The 19,911-nt window shown below is 35.2% G+C and overlaps 1 protein-coding gene across 1 annotated transcript; it reads right to left on the reverse strand.

The window, feature by feature from the left end:
• Positions 1-11,850: 11,850 nt before the first annotated feature.
• Positions 11,851-17,443, reverse strand: LOC145797081 (uncharacterized). The gene is made up of 3 exons (XM_082883283.1): positions 14,728-17,443; positions 13,021-13,446; positions 11,851-12,291 (listed from the first exon to the last, which is right to left on the reverse strand). Exons 1-2 carry the CDS (start codon positions 17,381-17,383, stop codon positions 13,025-13,027), a joined length of 3,078 nt encoding a protein of 1,025 aa, XP_082739409.1. The 5' UTR covers positions 17,384-17,443; the 3' UTR covers positions 11,851-12,291; positions 13,021-13,024.
• Positions 17,444-19,911: the final 2,468 nt, after the last annotated feature.

The following is a 19,911-nucleotide window of genomic DNA, read 5'->3' on the forward strand; positions in this document are numbered from 1 at the left end:
ATTCTGCCTTTGGCTCCTTGTCATCTTTGACATCCTCCCAACGAGAAATTTTTACCCCCCGAGGCTCAGAAGTGGTGGGAATTTCTTCGACAGCCAATTTGGTGAAGTAGATGGCATCAAAATAATGAGCTTCATGGATCTCGAAAGGCCTTTCTGTAGCTTGAATTGTTACCATCTTCTTTCCCCATTTAGCCTTAACACATTGATGATAACTCGATGGTACAGCCCCATATCTATGCATCCAAGTCCTCCCTAGAATGATGTGGTAGTTTGCCTCGGAATCGATAATATGGAACTTGGTGGCCGAGCGAATCTCTCCGATGGCTAAATCAACTATTACGCATCCGATAGTAACTCTCATTTCTCCACCGAAGCCAGTGATGACTAACGGCTGCTTCACAATGCGTACTTTAAAGATTCCGGCCTTTTCTAGAGTAGCGCGAGTCATAATGTTGATAGAGGCTCCACTATCTAGAAAGGCCCTTTTGAACTCAACCCCGTTAATAAAAGCAGTCACATAAAGCGGGCGATTGTGAGAAAAAAGATACTTTCGATCAGCCTCGGAGAAAGTAATGGCACTAGATTGCTCTTTTGCCTTCCTCGGGATAGATCCCTCAGTCGACATGCATTTCTCATGGTGTGCCTCGGCTATATTAATGATAGACTTGGTGATTTCTGTTCTTGCCTCCCTAGAAAGTCCAAGCTGGTCGAAGAATTGCTTGAACTTTACACAATCTTGCAGGGTTTTGGCATAATGATCTGGATCTTTTTCCACTCTTGAAGGCTCGTAGTTAACCATCTCTTCGGTCTCTTCAAAATAAGATGCCACATAAACATGGTGTCCTCCTCTTTTGTAGTACTCTTCTCCTCCTTCTGGATCAAAGGGATCGTCGACATGAGTTATGAAGGTTCTGCCCTCTAGATCGAGAGCACTTCCATAGTAAACGTGCTCACCCTCGGGCTCGAGGATGTCGTCCAGATAATAATCATCGTCATCGAGATTGGCGATAGCCTCAATCATCGGGCCTTCATAAGCTATCATAGCAACATTCTTGCCTTTGTCTCGATGCTGAGGACGTGGTTGTTCTCGGATGTCTTGAGTCCCTTGCTTTTTGAACCTCAATTCGTCTACCTCGACTTTATCTCTGAAGATTTTCCTGAGAGTCCAACACTTCTCTGTCGGATGTTTCAATGTATGATGATAGACACAAAATTCAAGGCTCTCACGGTCCTTTTTTGATGGCATTTCTTCGACATAAGGCAATTTTGACTCTCCATCGGCCACCCATTCCTTAACTAGAGCTTTTACTCCCTCGATTCCATATGGATAAGAAGCATTCCCCTTTTCACCATTATATTGCTTTCTCTTCTGGTCTCTATGACCTCCTCCTTGTGACTTTCGAGTATCTGGGGCAGAGGCAGCAACAACAACAATAGGTCCACGAGACGATTTGATGCTAGTCTTGTAACTGGCTTTAAATTCGGACTCCTGAGCCTGAGGAATGCTAATGTTCCGAGCTGCTTCTATTAATGCCGAGAAAGTGGGTAGTTTGTGATTAACTAGAAACATTTTGTACCTGTTCAATGCCCCTTCTAAACAGATTTGAACCAAATAACTCTCCTCCACTGCTTCATGGCAATCCACGGCCTTGTCCTGAAACCTTTTGACGTAGTCAAGGATGTCTTCACTTTCTTGCTGCTTTTCTTTACACAATGTAAGTGTGGTCACCTTCTTCGCCACTTGAAAGAACTTGGAGTGGAATTTGTTAACCATTTCCTCCCAACTTCGGACAGAGTTTGGGGCCAAATTAACATACCAACTATATGCTTGATTAGTGAGGGACTTAGAGAATTCTCTCAGCCGGAGGACGTGGTTTGGACCATGAATACCCAGAGTCTCAATAAATCGCACAACATGTTCTTGAGCATTTCCTTGTTTGCCATCGAACTTGATGAACTTTGACACTATATACCCCTCAGGGTATGGATAGCTCAGCATCTCAATGGGGTAAGGTGGCTTGACATCCGGATCAGGCAAAGAGGGTAAAGTCCTCTTGCCCCGTTCGAGATCGAACATGGCTTGCACATCGGCGAGAGTAAGAAACTGTTGAGGGAGAGAGTTTGATGGTGGTATTCCCGGAACTTGGCTTATGGACCCAAAGACTGAGCTAGGGGCGACTTGGCCATTCTAGTGCTGCAAATTCATCATTGGTGAGGACATTTGACGATACTAGCCATCAGCACCTATAGACAAGCCAGTTGGTGATGGGGCATTGAATTGAGGCCAGTAAAGTCCACCGCACGGCGCTGCTATACCGGGTTGTGCTTGCAAATTTGTTGTTGGCACCAAAGAAGGCCCGCCTGGTACTTGAGTAACATTTACTGGTGGCGTAACAAGATTAGGTACAGGCAGAGCTCCCTTTTGCGCCATCATGCCCCTTATATTTGCCTGGACATCAATAGTAGTTGGAACGCCATTCATTACACCAGAACTTCCCCCAGTCACCATTGGATCTTGGCTTGGCACGCCATGGAGCCCAGGCGTGGGCAAACTGCTGCCGCCTACTGTGGTTTGAGCATGTGTTACTGTGGCCGTGTTGCCATGAGCCATAGGCTGACTGGGGCCTACTTCTCCTTGGATTTGATTTTGCACTCCGGCGGGAATAACTACACCACCAGTTTGATTTCCGTTTGGCGCCGGTGCAAAATTAGAACTCATCACCAACATGGTGTAAGTGAGATTCTGAAGAGTGGTAAGAATCTCCTGCTGAGTATTTTGAAGTCCTTGAATGGCTTCAAGCAAAAGTGGTTGATCTAGAGCCATGGTCCTGTCATCACCACCATTAGAGGATCCTTGTTGGTGAACTTCATCTTCTCCCGCCATCCTTGTTGGAGTTGTGTGGATTCCAGATCTCGTTGAGACCATTAACTAATCCGCCTCCCCAGTGAAGTCGCCAAATCTATGAGAGGGTTCAAGAACATCGTTGGAAAATTCGAATATCTTCGAAGATCCTTGAAGAACAACTTCGAATTCTCTAAAAGATGATGAGAGGCTTAGATTCTTCAATAGTCTCAACTCAAGAACACAAGAGTAAAGGAGATGATAGAGATAAGAGATTGGGTGAAGAAGAAGGCAAAATGGCTAGAGAGAGAATAATGGCAAGGCTCTTCCATGGATCTCCCACTTTCACTCTCAAGGTTGATAATGGAGAAGGGAAATTAGTTCTTTCCCAAGAATTAATTCTCCAAAATCCATCCCTTGTAAAGCTATGGGTAGGTGCTATTTATAGGTGCCTCATGATGTAGGATAGAGCCCATGTGCAAGGCACATGGGGAATATTCTCTATAACCACCTTGTCTGAAGAGGTGACCTCTCCGAGGATGAGGAAAACCCCGAAGAGGAGATCAACCTCTCGGCGAACCCTTCTTCTTAGCCACACCTAACCAATGATCCCCAATCATCCCAAAGGGTCAAGGGTAGTCCCAGAGGACGTCCTGCAGCATAAGGGCCAAGGGTAGTTCAAGAGAACGCCCTGCCGCAAATATTGCCGAGTCTCAGGGACCCCCTAGATCGTGCCACCTCGACCCGGGTATAAGCTAGTTTAACCGAAGGGTGAATTTATCTTCACTCACCGTCCTCGGGATCGGGTCCTTCGTTCGAACTCCATTACGCCCATGGTTCTAGTGCGTAGATCCCGGAAAGCTCCGAGCCCGCAAGTGTTCTGGGACTCATTAACGGAGCGACTTCTAGATTGTGTCTGAATCCGTTCGTAGCCAAGTGCTTCGGATCTCTAGGTTCGTGGATCCGAACCCTTTCGAGTCTGAGCCTGAGTAAGTCTCTAAATTCGTGGATCCGAATTCTTTCGAGGCTTAGAGAGATTCGGCCCGTTTGACGATGATAAATCCGGGCCCACCAATCTTGGACTTGCGATAAATTCGGCCCACCAACCTTGGACTTTGGGCCTAATTAATTTAGTGGGCTCAAAATTAGCTCCTCTTACAATTTCAAAAGAAAAATTATGTTGTTTTTTTCTCTCCATAATTTCATAGTGACTTTAAGTCTTATTTGATAAATTTTGATGAGAAGATTCTAAAAATATCAATTTTATAAAATAAATAAATATTCACATCCAAAGTTTTGGAAAATTCCAAAAGATAAGGTACTTCATAATGAATTTTTATTATCTTATTTTTATATTGAATCTGTGTCTTATTTTGATTGTTTTTATATTGAATATGTGTCGTGCTTAATAGCTATCATTGAGAAAAAATTTAAAATACTAAAATTTATTAAAAACAAGCATCTACATTAATGCCTCATTTGGGAATAAGTTATTTTAATAACTTTTAATTAAAATATGAGGTAAAAATAAATAAAAATAAAATAAAAAGGGGGAAAATCACTATTTAGTGGTGCAGTAAACAATTATTACAAATACATGGTAAAGTTTATAATTTTAATTATTAATATTTATAATGTTTACCATTTATTTGCAATTAGTTTTTGCTGACATCACTGGAGTGTAATTTTTTCTAAAAAAAAACTAATATGTTTGGAATACTTTTTGATCTTTTCCAAAAAAAACAAATAAATAAAGTACAAAAAGTACAGAAAAAATGAAATATTTGATATTTTTTTGTGAGGAAATATCATTTTGCTCCCTAAACTATCACTAAAAAATCAATTCAACCCCTTTACTTTCAATTATATCAATTTTACACCAAAACTATTCAATTTTGGATCAATTTCACCATTGCCGTCGTCATTTACCGTAAAAAATTAGTTCGAATTTGCTGACGTGACACTAAATCTCATTTTATCCCTCAAATTATACCTCAAAAATCAATTAAACCCCCAAATATTTTTAAAAAATTAAATTTAAATATTAAATGAATAATTTTTTTATCTAAAAAATGAAAAAAAATAATTTTTAAATAATTTACTTTGCAAAAAAAATATTTAAAAATATTTAAAAATTCTCATTTAGAATTGTCTCTTTAAGTCTCAAATTATCTTGAGTCAATCCTGAAAAAACTAATTGAGTCAAAGATTCTTTGGCTACTCTATGTGTGTGTGCGGGGAACAATTTTAGCTAGCTTATTTCCCAAATTAATTTCAATATAGGGTCCTTCGGGAGCAACCGTTTTTAGTGACTGATTGGTTTTTTGGCTTTTAAAATGATATTTTGATTTTTTACAAAAAATTATGTAAAGAGTAGAGTAAAAAGGAATATTTTACTTTTTGGTATTTGTTGGCATTTTGGATTTTTTTATGACTTTTTGGCTTTTAAGCTACAATTGTAACTGTAACAACCCAGATTTTTAATTATTCTATAGAATTTATATTAATATTATTTAATCACAGTTAGAAAAATATATAATTATTATATATTATTATACGTAATTTTGTAAAATAATATAATTATTAAAAATTTAGGGGTCAAAATATAAATAATAATAATAATATAGATAATATAAATAATAATATCAAACCTATCCTATGTGATAAGGTTAATTAAACTAGTATTTAATTAGCAAGATTTGTAAATTCTCAGGAGATTTGTAAATCCTCCAAGGAAAAGGGTGCTATGCCACATGTAAGGTCTAGGCTTAGGCGAGGTGAGTCACTAATTGTTAGGCACAGGTGGTGTGTATATAAGAGTGAGTGGGACTACGAATTGCACGAGGGGATGAGAAGAAAAGAAGAATAAAAGAAAGAAGAGAGAGAGAGAGAGAGGGGAAACGAAAGGAAAAATAATGGAAACTAAAAGAGTTTTTGGTAGTAGAAAGAAAGAGTAAGGTATTAAAGTTGAGGTGAGTTATATTATATTTAGAGTCACTAAAATGTATTTTACGTATGTTTTGACTTATCAAAATCTATTCTATATAAGTTATGTTTTATAAATTATTATAAACTATATTATTATTTCAGTTATGTGGTTTTATTTTTTAACCCTATTTGCTTAAAGTGAAATACATGGATATGTTTGTTTATATTTTAAAGAATATTTGACTATGATCTTATAAACAATTATGTTTTATAAGTACCACCACGGGAGTCCCACGCCTTGGAGGACTTAAATAACTATTGGCTTCTATTTGACCACTTTGTGGTCCTCTGTTTGTTATGGATCCATTGACCTTAAATAACCATTGGCTTCTGTTTGACCACTTTGTGGTCCTCTGTTTGTCATGGATCCATTGACCTCTGTTCTGTACGGACCTGTACGGACCAAAGTGCTGTACAGAGCTAAGTGCTACACTATTGTGGGAGCCACCTCTAGAATCCGTACAAGCCACCTCTTGAATCCGTACCTCTGTTCTGATTGTCACATCTGTGACCTCTGTTCTGTACCGTGGTTATGGTTATCTATTTATATAATATCTGTATTTCAATTTCTGCTACTCAAATGATTTGTTTATGTAAATGTTTTAGCTACATAACTATCTATGGTTATTTTGTGTCCCTTATACTCTTGGTATAATATTTCTCACTCTGCCATGTGCTTATAGTTGTTTACCAATTTTCAGGAACATGCAATTCAGAAATAGGTTTTGAAAAGTCTTAAATGCGAGGCTGCGAAATAGACACACATAACACTTTTATTAGTATTTTTATATGTAAATATCGGCCTTTTTGGTCAATATATTTTGTAATAAAAATAGAAACTCCAATTATTATTTTGGTATCCTTACTCAAATATTTCTTCCGCTTGCGTTTATTAATTTGTTTATGAATTGGTCGGAGGTAACCTCAGTTACTGGCCATTACGATACTTAACCCTTGGGTACAGGAAGCGGGTCGTGACAGTAACTCCCCAAATAACCCCAAAATTGATTGACTAATAGTTATTTCAAAATTGAGTGGGTAAAAATTTAGACCACATTTATTATGAGAGTAACTTTTTTTTTTCTTTTTTTTTTGACATTTGAAGAATTATATTGAATGATGAAAATGAATATGTTGAGATCTGCCCATAAAATTAAGATTAGTACCTACGGGATTGTATCATCGATTGAATGACAATTTAACACAAAAATTAGCAATTACTCTCTAAAGAATATTCTACAAGACTAATACCCAATTTTTTTTATTTAAAATTTATTTTTCTTACTTTTTTAAATGAAAAATTGTTGTTAAATATTTAAATTTATTTTTGTTTTCTATATTAGGGGTCTAATTGATTTTTTAGGGATAGTTTGGGGAGCAAAATAATATTTTAAATGAAGTTTGGAGTTACACCAGCAAATGCCATCCAATTATAGAGGGCAGATGACAGAAGAGGTGAAGTTGATCCAAAATTGAATAATTTAGGTATAAAATTGATAAAATTGAAAGTATAAGGGCTGAATTGATTTTCAAGTGATAGTTTGGATGGCAAAATAATACTTTCTCTTCTTCTTTTTTTTGGTATAATTTATTGACTTTTTAACTTTTTAGTGACTTTTAAATTAAAATATTAACTCCCCAAACAATACCTAAAAAATAAAATAAAAATTAAACTCGCAAAAATCAACTAGATAAATTTTAGTATGTATTTTATGTGTTTGGAACACAAGTTGTTCTTGATGCATTAAAGACATTTTAATACATATTTTGTGAGTGTTGATTTCTAACTTCACAAGCAAATAGATTTATCTGTCGAGATCTAAGGAACTTAGCTGGAGAGCACGCAGCAGAATAAATTAAGCCAAACACCTGAGCACAAGAGAATAAGAAATACCGCAACAGTTCATCCACTCAGAAACACTCCGACGATCCAGTCAGTCAACTTATCTCACAAGAATATTAACTCAAATAACAATTCCCAAGAATATTAACTCAAATAACAATGCACAAGTCAAAAGCATACCTTAGACCCACGGGGTACCTTACTTTTATTATCAACAGTGTTCTTGTTCCTTAGACGTATCACTTTATAGGAGTCAAGCATAACACTTATCTTGGATTTTCTGTTTGATAAGAATGATCTCATTTAAGAGTCTCATCTTTATCCGAATTGAGCGCCTCAACTTATCTAGGACTATTGTCCTCTATCTGACAATCTCGAATTCCAATATTGCCGCACCATATCTCGCCAATATGGCTCATCCACATGGCACCTCAGTTAATTACCTCGGCCATACGGATAACCCAAAAAATAGGTCCCCATATATCTATTACTCATAATGAAAACTGCAAGGACACATTTTTTTTTTCGAAAAGAATTATAAATCAGTTGTGTCATCTTAAAATAATTATGGATTTATGAACTTTTTTATAAATTTAATTATTAAAATTTGTAAAGTTCACCACTAATTTGATTTTTTTTTTCAAACTTATATTAAATTGTTATTCCCTCCCTTTTTTTTTCTCCTATCCTATCTGCTTCTCTTTTTGTTATTACATATTGACCCTTCTTTTATCCTATTTTTACTTCTTTACCCAAAAATAGAACTGCTAAGGTCAACTGCCACAACATTTCAGGTGGTTAGTGGGCTGGTGCATGATTATTGGCAAGCCCTGTCTAATGTGAAGGTGTGTTGCAGAGATGTGAAATGGGAGTGCTTCAAATTGAATTTTGATGGAGTGTTTAGGCATCTTAGGGCAGGTGGAGTGGGTGTCATTGTGCGCGATGATAAGGGTGAGATCATTGCAACGTTATCAAAACGCATCCCTTGCTGAAATGAGGCTGATTGTATTGAAGCTATTGCGGCTGATATTAGGATTAGCCAATTTGCATTTGGAGGAGGGTGAGTCACTTAGGCTTCATTTGATTCACCGAATGAGTGATAATGAAATAGAATGATCAATTTTTTTAAGTTTTCATATAAATGATTATTCTTTTAAATTGGTGAATGATAATTCTATTTATAACGTATTTTCTCATTATTTTGTTAATCAACCAAATGTGAAAATTAATATTTTGATAGAATGATGATTTCATTTCGTTTTATTCCAGCAAATTAAATACTATCTTACTGTTATAATAAAGGCTTGTTTGGGTTTGGGCTAAGGTCAAGAGAGGTGATCTCTTCATTCTTAAAATGGGCCAACCCTTTACCTAAATCTTGCCACAAAGAATTCAAATTGTGAGATGGAAAAGGTTGAAAAACTGAAGGTGTGCCCTGTGGAAGCGAAAGAAACTTCTCTCGGGTGCAAAGCAGCCGAATGCTGTTTATCTTGAGAATTTAGAGACCAAATCAAATCATAAAAATCTTGGAATTTAATAGTGTGAAATTTAAATTGATAAAATTAAAAATTTATTTTTTAATTTATCATTGAGATAAAACATCAAGTTTTTTTTCTTCTTTTCTATAGAAAAAAAAAAAAAAAAGAATCCCCGCAATTGAAGTAGGGGTGAGCACGATTTGGTTTAATATGATCTACAATTCTATAAAATTTGAAATTAAATCAAATCATGAAAATCTTGAAACTTAATTAAATCGAACCAAAAAAATATAGTTCAGTTCAGTTTGGAACCACAATTTTCATAAATTTTGTTATCATTCGTAACATAATCACAACTTGCTCAAAAATAAAGTAATATATCATCATTTTACAAACTGTCTAAATGATTGCTTAGGATCAGTTATACTATTATTCAAATACATTTGTAAGTGTTAACAAACTTTTATGCATATATATATATATATATATGATACTAATAAAATACTTGAGTATCTACCATAAATAAAAATTATATATATATTAATGGTTCAGTTCAGTTTTAAACTAGAACCATAATTATAAAATTACGGACCAAACCGTGAGGTTCGAATAACTTATTTTAAGAACGAGAACCAAATCATGTATTGAGAAAATCAAACCAAATAGTGCAGTTTCATCTAAATTGAATCCGTTTGTGATTTTTTGATTTTTTTGCTCAGCCCTAAATTAAAGTCACATGACATGAATTAGGAGATTTGGCCTAGTGGTTATGTAGCACCACTCTATGGAGTAAGTCCAAATCCTATAGAAAATACTTTGATATTCTTTGTAGTGCTTATTTTTCTGCCATTATTAGGTTGTATAAAGTTATTTATTTCTTTTTAAATTTGGGCTAAATTTTCCATGGTAACTGTGACGGAAAAAATATGAGTCTAGATCCAGGTCCACTTACATCAGCCAAAAAAGAGGAAAGGCCCAAAATTGGCTCCTTAAGCCCATAAAGGACTGTTGGATACAGATATAGGTTCGTGAACAGTTAAGTGCGAAGATAATCATTGGATTGAGCTTCAATCCAACAAATAAGAATACATATTAAGAAACCTAGAGATGTAGGCTCGGCCTAGTTGAAGGTAAAGCCGTCTGATCAAACTCATCATATGGCTATGATGCCCAGCAAGTTGGTTGCTAAGCATTTGACGTGATCTTAGCCATCCATGCGGTAAGGTTCTAACAATCAAGGATAAAAGCAACTTAGCAATTGGTCTGGTCATTGCCACACGAAGGCTGAACCCTTTGATCAAAAGATAAATAAACGAACAAGATTTAAACCAAATAACTATAAAATGATAAACAGGTAAAGCACAAAGAATAAGCCAAGATAACCCAAGAAACCCATTTAATACTGTCAATACAAATTTCTCATAATGGCCAATCAGTATATTGACTTAATCATCGGAGAGTCCTCCCGATTAGCCCTGACATTTGGTTTCTCTTTGCAGAGATAAAATAAGGGACACGTCATCTCACTTTCCTTGTAGATATAATTTCATCTTCTATAGTTACTATTGGGCGTGATAACTGTTGATTTTATACTATTATCAAACTCTAGTGGTTTAGTTTAATATAATACTTCTCATATATGTAATTACCGTTGGACCAAAAAAAAAACACAAAAATCACGTGGCATGATTCACGTGAGTATTGTGAGGGTAGAGGGTTGTCTCTAGTTGGTTTCTCAACTGGAGAATGTTGTTAGGTCTCTGTGGGCTCATCGTAGAGCCCATATTGATGATCTGAACCGTTCAATTTGTAGAGCTCACCGAGTACTTTATCTTTACAAAAAAAATATGTTAATCGGACATCAATATACACTTGATCAGATCATATTTGCGTTAACAATTTATTTTAAAAATCATACTTACTGTTGACACAAATATGATATGATCAAATGGCTACCAATATCCAATTAACGTGATTTTTTGCATGAATGAAGTATTCAACGAGCTTTACATATTGCATGGTTGGAATTATTGATGTAGGCTCAATAGTGGACCCATAGATGCCCAATAGTACCCTCCATTTCAATAGACTAAAGAGAAGTCTATCCCTATTGTGAGCATAGAATGCAGGGGAGCCATCTCTTTATATGTTGGTCATATATGCAGTGGAAAGTGTGTTATTAAGAAAAATCTATAATGTGCACCTTATAACTTTACACAAAAAATATAACATTGTATAACTTAAAAAAATTATTACAAATTTTGTGCAAAAGGACAGAAAAATCGTAGCTTCTCTCACAATATATATAATACATCTCACAAAAAGTACAACATTCAAATTTTGACAATTTTTTTTGAAGACGCAAAAATCGTAATTTCGTCCACAAAATGTATAACACCACTTACAAAAAGTATATCATTTAAATTTTCGCAACTTTTCTTCGAAGATACAAAACCGTAATTTCGCTCACAAAATGTATAACACCACTCACAAAAGGAATAACATTTAAATTTTTCACAACTTTTCTTCGAAAACACAAAAAATCGTAATTTCGCTCACAAAATATATAACACCACTCAAAAAAGGTATAACATTCAAGATTTTCACAATTTTTCTTTGAAAACACAAAAAATCGTAACATCGCTCACAAAATGTATAATACTACTCACAAAAAGTATAACATTTTCGCTCACAAAATATATAACACCACTCACAAAAGGTATGATAGTAAGGTGCATATGATATACAACTTTAAGTAGGTGTACATGGTAACTGGACCCTTAGTATTATGGCTTAAAAACAGCTATCACGTATGCACAACACTTCACTTCAACAGGGGCACTTCAACAGGGGGCCATGGCCCCTCATCGTCTCCCCATAGTTCTGTGAATATGATGATATAAAATTATTTAATAAACCCCTCACTGTCTCCCCATAGTTCCTTGCCATGTAAGCAATATCATATGATATTCTAAAATTATTTAATAAATTTTCAAACAGTAGTTGGCAATTTGACAACATCCAACACCCTTATAGCAAGTAATTAAGACGTTCCCAAAAAAGCGAGGCACATATTGGGGAAGAGCGCAACAAAAGACACATAGCTATAGCACATCACTCAAACAGGTGGCTTTCACAACCTGCAGAACAACCAAAACAGAGCACATGGATTGAAATTTAGATTGTCATATCATGTGAGTTACCATAATGACTAAATAATTAAATTTAGTCTTACACTCTGAACATATGAATTAAGATTTGACTCTTTTAACTCCATCAAGACAGTGAATAAAATCAGAAACCGAGTAATCCTTGATCATGGCCTTGGATTTAACACACTAGGAAACTCAAACTAAATCAGACAATTTCATCCAAATGAGTGTGATGTGAGGTATCATCGAAGATTAGATCATTTCTTGAAGTCTAAAGAGTCCATAGAATGGCAAAAGGAAATGATTTCCCTGATCAGTCTTTCGATTAGAATCAACAATAATGTTTTGGATTAATTACAACTTAGAATCGCTACACTTTCATCTGAATCTCACTCTGGTCTCTTTATTTTTAATTGTGACAGTTGGCCCCTACACTTTAACTAAAGTTGTAATGTGACCCTTCCGTTAATCCACCATTAGTGAGGTTGACGAAAATTCAAAATGAGGGACCAAAGTGAGATTTTAGTGAGAGTATAAGGACTGAAGTGAGATATTGATGAAAATATATGAATGCTAATGAGATGAAAAAAAATGTCACGTTTAGCTCATATGACAAGATCCGTTAGTGTAGGGATGCTAAATGATTAACTCTAGTATTTCTTTTCACTTCAAGGATGCAAATTTGACAATGAAATTTTATTGATGAGGTCTTCTTACCAACTCATAGTGCAACTGTGTTTGCACTTCTTCTCCCTCCATGCATTCCAACAAGAATGTTTCTGATCAAATGCAACTCAACTACAACATCACTCATATCCATCCTTTCTCTTGGTGATTCTACTGAACAAGAAATACCAATTTTGAATATCGAAATCAAGCACTTTCGAATTGTCTCTCTGCTAACATGGTTTTGACTATGCGTGTCGTTTGTGTTTGTGCTTGTCTCTCCTTCTTGTTCAAGAAGTGTTGGATCAGCAATTTCTTCCACCGTTTTTGGCATAGCCATTTTAGCAAATTTATGAAGGCTTAGGTTGTCCTTAAACATCTCATGGGTAGGTTTTTTTCCGGTGAACATTTCCAACAAGAGGATGCCATAGCTGTACACATCGCCATATGTCGACACCTCACATCCCATTCCATACTCTGCAATTCAAAAATCAAGCAGTGTACATAATTTAGAATATCTTACTATGCAACCACAAGAACACAAAATAAAAAAATACATGTAAATTACAAAAACACCCTATGAGATTTACTTAAATTACAAATTACCTTATGTGGTTCTACAAATTTCATTCTAAGGTTTCTAATTTTATAGCAAATAAACATTTTTATTAATAAATCATTAAGTTAATTAATAGTTTTTAATTATGTTAAAATTTTATTTCAATTAATAATTCAAATAATTTTATTATTGTATAGAAAAACAGTTAGAAATTTCATTTTTTCAGTTAATTCTGTTAAACAAAAAATTCTGACAGGAGGTATTTGTAATTTTCCAAACTATAGGGGCAATTTGCATTTTAAGCAAATCTCAGAGAGTGCATTTGTAATTTACCCAATAAAATAAATATATATTTGATAAATATTTTGTATATGGTTTGAATTTAGAAAACAAATAACAATGGCTGTTTGTTTGTATCAATATGTCAACAAAAAATTGTATGGATATTCAAAGCACTTGAAAAGCAGTATATCACAAAGTAGAAAACTCCAATGGTTTAAAGAACAGAAAACAAAATAAATTAAAGGAAAAGTTAGGGATCATGAAAATTTTTTCATAAAAATGATCATGAAAGATTTATGATCTTTGGAATACCTTGATTACTGTGTGGTGCTTTATTCTAAGGCCATGTTTGTTTGGGCGGACTAGATTAGCATTCCCATGACTAATAGTGTTAGGACTACAAATCCGTTGGATTATGCATCCTATCTTAACTAATAGTCAAGTTTAAAATAATTAGTCTGTATTTCAATTGTTAAACCAAACATCAGATTAATAATTTTATTAGACTATTAATCCAATCCCAAGCTCATGTCCACCCAAACAAACATGGCCTAAGTGTAATCCAAAGTTTTCATGAAAGGTTTTTCATGATACCTAGCATTGCTGATAAATTAATTAATTAAAACACTGATATGATGGGGTGGATGACTCAGGTTAACCAGAAACTCCAATTGTGTCAAAATAGCAGTATATCACAAAGATTTGTTTTGTTTTTTATTCTTTACGTTTTGTTTCATGAAAATAGGTGTAAATTGTGTCAAAATAGCAGCATATCACAATGTGTGTGTGTTTCAATTTTATTTTATTTTTTTGGTTGCTCTTTGTTTGTTTGTTTGTTTTTTCATGTTATGTTACATGAAAATAGTAGTGAAACTGGGAACAGAAAGGAAAGGAAATTATTGGAAGGGCCTAATTACCTGGAGCAACATAGCCAATAGATCCTCTAATTCCAATGGAGCTCGTGCCTTCATTTCCAAATAAGTTACTAGTTCCTTGTATAGCGAATCTTGCTAACCCAAAGTCACCAACGTGCGCGGTCATTTCATCGTCCAGAAGAACATTGCTTGGCTTGAGGTCACAATGTACTACTGGCGTTTGACAACCATTATGAAGATAATCCACTGCACATGCAACATCAATGGCGATATTTAGCCTTTGAAGAAGATTTAACTTCTTCATTGGCTCTACATTTGCCTCAACATCCCAAGCATTTACATGCAACCACTCCTCTAGATTCCCATTCGACACAAACTTGTAAACCAAAGCCTTGAACTCATTTCCTTTGTAATCAACACTCGAACACACTGTTAGTACTTTCACCAGATTCCGGTGCTTAATATTCCTCAAGGCCTCACATTCAGCTATGAAGCTCTTTGATGCATTAGGACGATGAAGGTTAAGAACCTTCACAGCAATTACTGTTCCATTTTGGGAATCAAGAATTCCTTTGTAAACAGACCCCGAACTACCGGAACCAATCAAATTGGTCGAAGAGAATCCATTGGTTGCTTTAAGGAGAGTTTGGTAAGACACCTTCAAAAGCGAACTTTCTTGTGATATTGATGGTGGCCTTGTTCTTCTTTTTCGAAACCAACCAAACAGTAGCAAACAAAGAGAGAGTCCCATAAGTCCAGAGACAGTAAAAATTATAATTTTCACAGTCAAACTCAATCTTCTCCTTGTAGACCCTTTAAGGTTGCATACAGGAAGTTCTAGTTCAAGAACACCACCACAAAGCATATTGTTTCCGATCACTGATACAGCGCTTGCATTCTTAAAGACACCTTGTGTTGGTACAGAACCCTCAAAGTCATTATAAGATAGATTAAGAGTTTGCAAGAACTTCATGTCCTCCAAATAATCCGGAATTTCACCCGACAAATTGTTGCGAGAAAGGTCTAGAAACTGAATCCCTCTCAAAGAACTCAAAGATGAAGGAATTGTCCCCTGAAAGAAGTTGCCCTGCATATACAGTGTTTCCAATCGTACACAGCTACCGAGACTGCTAAGGATTTTGCCCGCAAACATGTTGTCTGAAACATCCAATTGCTCAAGATTGATCAAATTTCCGAATTCCATAGGCAAGGAACCGGTTAAATTGTTTTGGGATAGGTTCAAAACAGCTAGTGTTGTGATACTAACAACTTCCTTGGGTAACACACCACTCAATTTGTTTTGAGCAAGTCCTAATCTTACTAAATTTTGACAGTTTCCTAAACTTGAAGGAATGTCGCCTTGAAGATCATTTTTCCCAAGATGGAAGCCGATTAACATACTTAAATTTCCTAGAGAGGAAGGAATGTTTCCGAGTAATTTGTTACTAAACATGCTCAATACTTTCAGATTCTGAAGATTTCCAATATCATCAGGAATGTTTCCTCCAAATTGGTTGCCCCGCAAATCTAGGGTCTCCAAGTTAATGAGATTCCCTATCCCAGTTGGGATGCTTCCAAACATCCGATTATTGGCCAGTGACAACCTCAAAAGCCTAGTTGAGAAGTTGCTAATTGAATTTGGTAACACCCCTCCTAAATTGTTGCCATCCATAGACACCTCTTCTAATTCAGTTGCATTGGTCAAAGAGGAGAGCAAATCCGAGTCATCGGCTTCACCAGTTCCAAGATCATTGAGGGACATGATTATATGGTGAAGTTTAGGCAGCCCTTCAAGGGTAGGCAATTTTCCAGAAAAATTATTAACAGAAATCATAATATTCAACAGACTTGAGGCATTGGTTATTGACACCGGAATGGGCCCACTTAATCGGTTGAAACGGATAGCGAGAGTCTGAAGTTTTGGGAGATAGATCCCAAAATCCTGGGGAAGACTCCCCTGGATGTTATTGTATGAGGCATGAAATTCTTTGAGGTTAGTAAGGTTGAAAATGGAGGCAGGGATGGTATTGGACAAGTTGTTGTAACCTAATCCAATGAATGTAAGGTATGTTAGGTGTCCTAAAGTTTCAGGGATGGCCCCACCAAGATTATTATAAGATGCCCTTAAGTCATTAAATGAAGATAAGTTCCCTAAAGAAGAAGGTATACCTCCAGTGAAGTTGTTTTTGTCCAAGTACAGGGCTTGGAGGTTTGACAAGAGGCCAAGCTGGACTGGAATGTTTCCAACAAGCATGTTGATTGCGAAATTGATGCGAACGAGGCTAGAACAAGCGGATATATTGACAGGAATTTGTCCAGTGATCGAGTTGTTATGCAGGCGTAAAATCTGCAGTCTTTGCAAATTTCCAATTTCTGGGGGGATTTCATCCGTGAAACTGTTATTGTAGAGTTGTAGAACTGTAAGAAAGCTTAGATTTCCAATATGGGGCGATATGGAACCCGCTAGGTTTTGGGACTGGAGGTCGAGCATGGTGACTCTGTCAGCACTGCAGGTGACACCGTGCCACTGGCAGAAGTGGATGGACTCATTCCATGAGGTTAGAATGCCCAGGGGATCATCAGTGACTTTGGATTTGAAATCAAGGAGTGCTAATCTGTCTGTTTCATTTCCTGCTTGAGCAAACGCAAGCAAATTGGTGAAGCAGCAAACAAGAACGATGATAAAAGGAAGTTGCATTTTAGTTGAGAAAGGTCTTCAAAGATTGCCACAACAACCATGCACCAACTATAAATTAAATTCACAATAGAGTAGTTAGTGTTAGTATTTATTAGGGGTGGGCGCGGGTCGGTTACGGCCACGAAACCTCTAATCTGCCATCCGTCCGCCATATTGGCGGATTAAAGAAAATCAATCCGCATCCGTCCGCGAATCCGGCGGATGTGGATTGAGCGGATTGGCGGTTTGGCGGATGGATGCGAATCGGTTTGGCGGTTTAAAATTTTATAAATTTTCAACATAATTCAACTTGTGCACTTCCTTAAAAAAAAAAAAAAAAAAAAAAAAGTATTACAGTCAATGACTTAAAAAAGTATTACAATCACTGTATGCCTTATCTAAAGAAAGAAAGTTTGAAACTTTAGAATATCACGATCACTGTATGCTTCATCCACATATTACAATTACAGCATGATTCATCCCTATAAAGTATTACAATCTGTGATTCTTAAAATATAATAACAATTCAAACCACCAAAACCATAAACAGAGCAGTAGTAGAGATTGAATGTCTCTATATTGTTACATTTACATATGTTTTTGAAAACAAAAACCAACCAGCATATATCATATTTTTTATTTATTATTTTTAGAGTTAGATTTAAAAACTAAAAAATATAGATGAATAATATGTTTATTTTTTTCAATTCAAAAATATATTCAAGTTGAAAATTTTTTTTCAACAGAATATTTAAACTCTTTTTCAATTGAAAACACAAACATAATATTTAAACAAATTAAAAATACAAAGTCTTATAAATTACTACAGGTGCTCGCGATTTGGCGGTTTGGCGGTTCGGTTGCGGCCAAAAAATCTCAAATCCGCCATCCGTCCGCCAAATTGGCGGATTGGAGAAAATCAATCCGCAACCATCCGCTCATCATCACGCATCCGTCCAAAATGCGGCGGATCGGTTCGGTTCGGTCGATTTTGGCGAATCGATATATCCGCTGCTCACCCCTAGTATTTATGATGAGATTCATACTACCGAAAAGGGGCAAGAGGAAGTTTCGGAGAACAGAATGTGGTTGATCATTCCTCAAAGACTGCTATGAATAAGAAAACAGAACAAAACAAAACAAGAAAGTGAAGAAAATCAATGAAAATAAAGTAGTGGCAGAGTCAGCATCACGGCAGGTGGATTTCATGACATGATAAGACGACTGTACATTACAATTATCAAAAAAAATCAAAGAGCAGTTAACGAATGGGAAGTTCTCAGAATATACACGTAAGTTACTTTATAAAATTATGTAACGTAAGTTGATCGATTAAAATTTAAGAAATCATAACTTACGTATATTTGTGATAATTTATGTGATTTTGTAAGATAACTTATATTATATATTTGTAAACACTTACACAAATGCATATGGTTTGTACACTCAAACATTTTCAAGAATGTTTTTTTTTTTTTATTTTACATTATATATATAGAATTCTTATTTGGATTAACTCGTTTGGTGCTGACCATTTTTGTCCAAATACTTGCAACATAATCTGCATTGTGGGAGCGGCGGCGGCTTGAGAATAAAAAAATGAGTAGACTATTTTATCTCTTAAAAACAAGTTATGTGTGGCTTAGTTACTTTTATATTTTTTGTCAAAACACTTATCTGACATTAATGATATGATTAAATTGAGATAAAATTAAAACAAAAAATTAAAAGATAAATTATGAACAAAATTGACGTAATTGAAATTAGATAGACTAAATATTAAGGAATTAATTTAGTAGATGAAATACTTTCTTATTAAGAAGTTTTTACTATTGCGAGTGCATCCAAATTTATACAAAGAAAAATACAAAAATTGTTGATTTAATTTTTTAAAAAAATATTATAGATCAAAATTTTCTTACTTATGTTAGGCCACAAATGAAAAAAAAAAAAAAAAAAAAAAAAAAAGGTCGTTTTGCAAGTGGATTTCATGCAAATCAATGAATTTTTATATAGGAATTCAAGGGGGGGAGGGGGGAGAAAGTATATAATAAAAAGAAAATGAAGTACAAATTAAACTTTTTATTTGTTGACTGAGTTAAGAAAACCATAGGATGTTTATTCACGTAAGTCGAGAATGTTTGACCACATAAGGTTGCCATGACTTGGGTCCTCCATTAGCTTTTTCTCTTGCTTTGAAAAATGTGAACAAATGAGTGTCAAAAAAAAAAGTGTGAACGTGAGACCTGTGAAAATTGATATTAGGAAGTTTGTTCACATTAGGATGAGGATCCAATTGAGAAGAGGATGTAAAAAGATAATAATGGTTACCAAAGAAAAGAATGTAAGAGCGATTATATGTGTTGGGGTTGTGGGTTACTGGTTTAATTAAAAAGAAAAAGTCATATCACATAATAATAAGACTTAATGGCACAAGGAGGAGAATGTCAAGGGTGGGTTAATTTTATTTTAATCTCTTAAATTATCATCATTTTTTAAACTATTAATTTATGTATTTTGATTCCTAAATTTTTTAATTTGAGTTAATG

Source organism: Camellia sinensis, chromosome 8 (assembly GCF_055761805.1).
Source record: "Camellia sinensis isolate YWXY chromosome 8, ASM5576180v1, whole genome shotgun sequence".
Lineage (NCBI taxonomy): Eukaryota > Viridiplantae > Streptophyta > Magnoliopsida > Ericales > Theaceae > Camellia > Camellia sinensis.

Excerpts from the sequence above, each read along its gene's own strand:
- LOC145797081 (XM_082883283.1), bottom strand. The coding sequence starts at position 17,383 with ATGCAACTTCCTTTTATCATCGTTCTTGTTTGCTGCTTCACCAATTTG. Across the intron at positions 13,447-14,727 it reads TATTGGCTATGTTGCTCCAG|AGTATGGAATGGGATGTGAG; the intron begins GTAATTAGGCCC and ends TTTGAATTGCAG.